Source organism: Dichomitus squalens (assembly GCF_000275845.1).
Source record: "Dichomitus squalens LYAD-421 SS1 unplaced genomic scaffold DICSQscaffold_8, whole genome shotgun sequence".
Classification (NCBI taxonomy): domain Eukaryota; kingdom Fungi; phylum Basidiomycota; class Agaricomycetes; order Polyporales; family Polyporaceae; genus Dichomitus; species Dichomitus squalens.
The window spans coordinates 832,754-837,226 of record NW_006766890.1 but is presented as its reverse complement, the minus strand read 5'-3'; the positions used below and the strand labels follow the sequence as shown (position 1 = coordinate 837,226).

Here is a 4,473-nt window from a genome sequence, read left to right as displayed (position 1 = left end):
CGCGGTGACACCAATTCACACCTTGACGCATTCGACAGGAAAGTGCCGCAATATAGTGCGGAGGTCTAATTGCATTATCATCAATCTCCAGAGCCTAGTGTACCGTCTGCCTCAACCAGGAGAAGGGGACTCTCTGATGTATATCGTACTGGACTATTCATGATCTCCAAAAGGTGATTCTTCTTCTCTGTTAGAAAAGAGCGGTTATACAACCGATGTATTCAGACGATTCCAGTGCGCAAGGAAACCCCCCGCTACTCTCGTCACCTTGACAGTTAAGATGGGCGGCCATTCTCCGTCCGCAATTCACAAGAGGAAAATCAAGGTCATTAAGCAGTAGGTATGATGGACAACGAGACAGTAAGGCCCGCTGCAACGCTGGCGTTCTTTCCGTCGATGACCGACCGGACAACAACGAACGGGTATCAAGACGGCACGTCAGCAGCATGTCGCTCGGGAACATGTCGCATGAGATGATCACTTCCCGATGCAGAAGTCACGAAAAACAGCGTCAAGAATGTCTTCCACGTCGATGAGGCCGGAAATCTTCCCGATCGCCTGAGCGGCATAGCGGAGCTCTTCAGCTGCAAAAACTACTTCTTCGGGAGCTGTCGAGAGGATGGTATCAGCATCTACTAAGACAACAGCAAGAGGACGTACGTGTGTTGAGGAAAGCTTCAAGAAATTTTAATGCATTCTCCAAGTGGCAACGATGTCGGGCATGAGTGATCAGGGGTTCTTCTGCACTAACTCCACTGTCTCGCAATATGTGGTACCTAAATGATGTTATGAGTATCTCATAGGCTACCAAGTATGTTGATAATCGCCTATGTCGCAAAACCTCTCCGAACTGTTCCAGAAACGTCTGTGTACCTTGGCCGGTGCTTAGGCTGACACCCCAAGTCGCTTGGGCAGGTGCGCTCGGTAGTGATAGGGAGGAGGGGAGAAGGTCGACCTTGTTCAATAGAACAATCGTGTCGTCTTTCATGAGTGGCACAACAGTGGGGGGAATGTTAAGAGGGGTGCCGGACGCCGCAGAGCTGACGACCACTTCCGGCGCTGAGAGCACGCAGAGGGAGACGTCTGCAGATTGGACACTGAGCACCATGCACGCGTTAGCCAAGCTATAGACGTGTGATTGGGAAGTACTAACAGCTGCTTTGCACGTTCAACCCCAATCTGCTCTACGATATCATCGGTCTTGCGCAAACCAGCTGTGTCAGCAATTATCACTGGCAAGCCACTGATGTCGAGGGAGAGCTCGAGGATATCTCGTGTGGTCCCCGGTATGGGTGTCACTATAGCCGCTTCGCGTTGTGCTGGAAAGTGATGAGTCAGACAAATGGATTAATTCCCAATGCAATCGCATACCTAAAAAGTTCAGAAGACTGCTCTTGCCAGCATTCGGGGGCCCAAAGATGGCTAAGCGGATACCGGACCGCATGATCTCGCCTCTGCGATTGTCCGAGAGGTGATGCTGTATGGTGTCTCGCAGTTTGAGAACCCGTATTCTAGCTGAACAGACGTCAGCATCCGGGTTCATACATGACCACGAGACACTGGTACTGGACCTTGATCGAACACTCCCTCCTCAATGTCCTCTCCTTCTCCGAAATCAATCAGGGCTTCCACAAGTGCTAGACATTGTATGATCTCGTTACGAAGTTCCTCAAGGCGTGCCCTCGTGGCGCCCTGGCTAACCATCAGACCGCCGTAGATTGCATGCCGCACCGAGGACTCACCCCAGCTGTTTTCAATGCAAGCTTACGCTGACTCTCAGTCTCGGCGTCGATGAGGTCTCTCAAACCTTCTACTTGTGTGAGGTCAAGGCGACCGCCCTCGAAGGCACGTCGTGTGAATTCTCCGCGCTCGGCAGGACGACAAAATGGGAAGAACGAGATGGCATTGAGCACCGAGGATATAATGGCGCGTCCAGAGTGTACATGCAACTCAAGCACATCTTCCGTAGTGAACGATTTAGGCCCTGTTGCGGCGTGTGCATCAGACATGTGAGTAGATACTTGCGACAGTAAAGAAAAGTACGCACCCTGGAAGAACACGGCAAGGCCATCGTCCAACACCTCGCTAGACCCCGGGTGCACGACGCTGCAGCGGTGCATCCTCCACGGTTCCGGCTCGCGTTCCCGAGCTTTCCCTTTCCCTGCAGCACGTGTCCGCACCATACCTGACCAGACCTTCAACGCGTCCGGACCAGATATGCGGATAACCGCGACGCCTGCCTTGCCAGGAGGGGTCGATAGCGCGTAGATTGTTCGCCTCTGCGCGTCAGACAAGACAAGCTCTGGAGGGTCCCGGTCGCTGCGGCTATTAGCAGGTACCCAAGAATACCCAGCAGACGCGTTCGAAGTCGAGGAAGACGTGCTGTACAGCCTCAACAGGCCGCATCTCAGGGCGAAGTGGTGAGACCTAGGACCTGCAATGCGGTACCTGTTACCATTCGTGGTGATGGTGCATCTGGGAAGCCGATATGATGGTTTTTCCGCGAAGTGTATGAGTGCCTCGAGGGAGCAGACGGTGCGCGTCCGAAGGAAAGTCCTACCATGCATGCTTCTGCACGGGGCTGTCCTCGCCGTCGCGCGCAATGACGAGTCAGCGCTCGACGCCCAGTCCAGATTTGATATTCTCACGGCGTCTTTGTGCTCAAGCTCAGCTGTAAACGCAAGTCTGCTCGTCCAGACGCGTTATCACCCTCTCCCCTCCTTGTCCTTCTCCTCCGTCCTTCTCACTTCTGCAATCTTTCCTTCAGCGATCTGAAACTATCCGAACATACTCGACCTTGTGCGATTGATCCAAGATGGGGCAGTCACGTTCGCCAATTCCTTTCCATCCGTTTTGCGAACGCCGGATTGATTGGCCCTATCTCTCATTCGCCATGCAGCATCCCAGTTCATGGAGGACATGCAGAAGAGGTCCAACTGTATGCATATCTGCAACACATTTGTTTAATGTCCGCTAAAGAGGAGGATGTTTGCTTTCCTCAGTCAACGCAAGCGAGCTAGAGCGACTGAAGAAGCGTTTCATGAAGCTCGACAGGTACGTGCAAAGGGAAGCCAAGCAGACGCGGAAAAGTGCTAAGTATGATCGTATTCTTTTGTAGTGATGGATCAGGGTCCATTGATCGTGAAGAGTTCCTGCAAATACCCCAGATCGCGAACAATCCACTCGCGTCCCGACTAATAGCCATCTTCGACGAGGAGTGCGTCTTGATTGACTGCTATGGGTCTTGCACTTGTGCTCATATCCTTTTCTTTCCCTCTGCATCTATAGTGGTGGTGGAACTGTGGACTTCCAGGAGTTTGTCGGAGGCTTGAGCGCATTCAGTAGTCGAGGAGGGCGAGAAGAGAAACTGCGATGTGCGTATCACCCATCTATAGACCAACCTGTGTCTAGACACAGAACGTGACCTGTTGATTTCTCCCAGTTGCCTTCAAGGTGTACGATATGGATCGGGATGGTTACATCTCCAATGGCGAACTGTTTTTGGTGTTGAAGATGATGGTCGGCAACAACCTCAAAGACGGGCAATTGCAACAGATAGTGGATAAGACGATTATGGAGGCGGACAAGGATGGAGACGGCAAGCTTTCTTTCGAGGAATTCGTTCAGATGGTCTCTAATACGGTATGCCAGCTCTCTTTCTCTCTCGTCTCTTCGCCCCAGTAGGGCCGTAGCTAATAATTACTGTGTTCTGCGCAGGACATTGTCAAACAAATGACCCTCGAAGATCTCTTCTGATAGCCTACTGTTTTGGCACACCGCCCGTCCCGCTCTCTTCACCATTCTTGCTGCATTGCCCAGGATTGTCACGTCTGCCATGAGTACAGAGTCTTCACATACGCACGCACGTTTAGCCCTTCCCTTTCTTGTGACCTCGCCGCATACCACCGAATGTAATATCCCTCCTGTAGTCTGTCGTATACTAAAGCTTCAAGCTGCCACGCGCGATACCATGGAAGCGGCTGTTCACAATTGAGATACTTTCTACAGCCAGTTTCAGCTCGCTTGTCGTGAGAGCGCCACGCCGCATCTCACGCATTTGCCTCTTCTAAGCGACCCCAAAGGAACTTTGGACGACGATATCTCCTCGACAGCTCAATGTAACCACTTCATTCTTGCGTAATCTGGCTCAGGATTACGACGTGCAGGGCACGGTACTGGTTTCAAGTTAGCAACTCGTCCAACGGGCGATTCACCTGCTTTCAGTCTATTTCCTGCCGTCTTCTGCATCCATCGCACATATTTCCTTGAACATAACATGGAGATACCTGGAGGGCTCACTGAAAGCCGTTGGCGGATGTCACGGAGGGCATATGGTGCAGAAGAGGTCCATGGTGTACGTTTTCTCCATTCTGCGAAGGGTTCTGGCGCATGCCTATTACACCACTCTGTCGTATATCGTCAAATCCAACACATCTTTGCTACGAAACATGTCACATATGTCCACTGTAAGCG

At 51.9% G+C, this 4,473-nt stretch overlaps 2 protein-coding genes across 2 annotated transcripts; one reads left to right on the top strand and one right to left on the bottom strand.

Moving 5' to 3' along the window:
* Positions 1-477: 477 nt before the first annotated feature.
* Positions 478-2,590, bottom strand: DICSQDRAFT_103572 (tRNA modification GTPase TrmE; the record flags this gene model as incomplete). The annotated part of the gene is made up of 8 exons (XM_007364345.1): positions 2,048-2,590; positions 1,743-1,984; positions 1,572-1,692; positions 1,372-1,515; positions 1,154-1,319; positions 842-1,097; positions 661-796; positions 478-608 (listed from the first exon to the last, which is right to left on the bottom strand). The coding sequence occupies exons 1-8, from the start codon at positions 2,565-2,567 to the stop codon at positions 478-480; spliced, it is 1,716 nt and encodes a 571-aa protein (XP_007364407.1). The 5' UTR covers positions 2,568-2,590.
* Positions 2,591-2,706: 116 nt separating this feature from the next.
* DICSQDRAFT_179715 (calcium/calmodulin-dependent protein phosphatase) lies at positions 2,707-4,002 on the top strand. The gene is made up of 7 exons (XM_007364344.1): positions 2,707-2,828; positions 2,900-2,938; positions 3,003-3,054; positions 3,119-3,217; positions 3,289-3,374; positions 3,443-3,642; positions 3,718-4,002. Exons 1-7 carry the CDS (start codon positions 2,816-2,818, stop codon positions 3,754-3,756), a joined length of 528 nt encoding a protein of 175 aa, XP_007364406.1. The 5' UTR covers positions 2,707-2,815; the 3' UTR covers positions 3,757-4,002.
* Positions 4,003-4,473: the final 471 nt, after the last annotated feature.

Bases quoted from the DNA above. Each gene is read 5' to 3' on its own strand.
- DICSQDRAFT_179715 (XM_007364344.1), top strand. The intron at 3,055-3,118 runs GTACGTGCAAAG...ATTCTTTTGTAG, and splicing joins CGTTTCATGAAGCTCGACAG to TGATGGATCAGGGTCCATTG. The intron at 3,375-3,442 runs GTGCGTATCACC...GATTTCTCCCAG, and splicing joins GCGAGAAGAGAAACTGCGAT to TTGCCTTCAAGGTGTACGAT.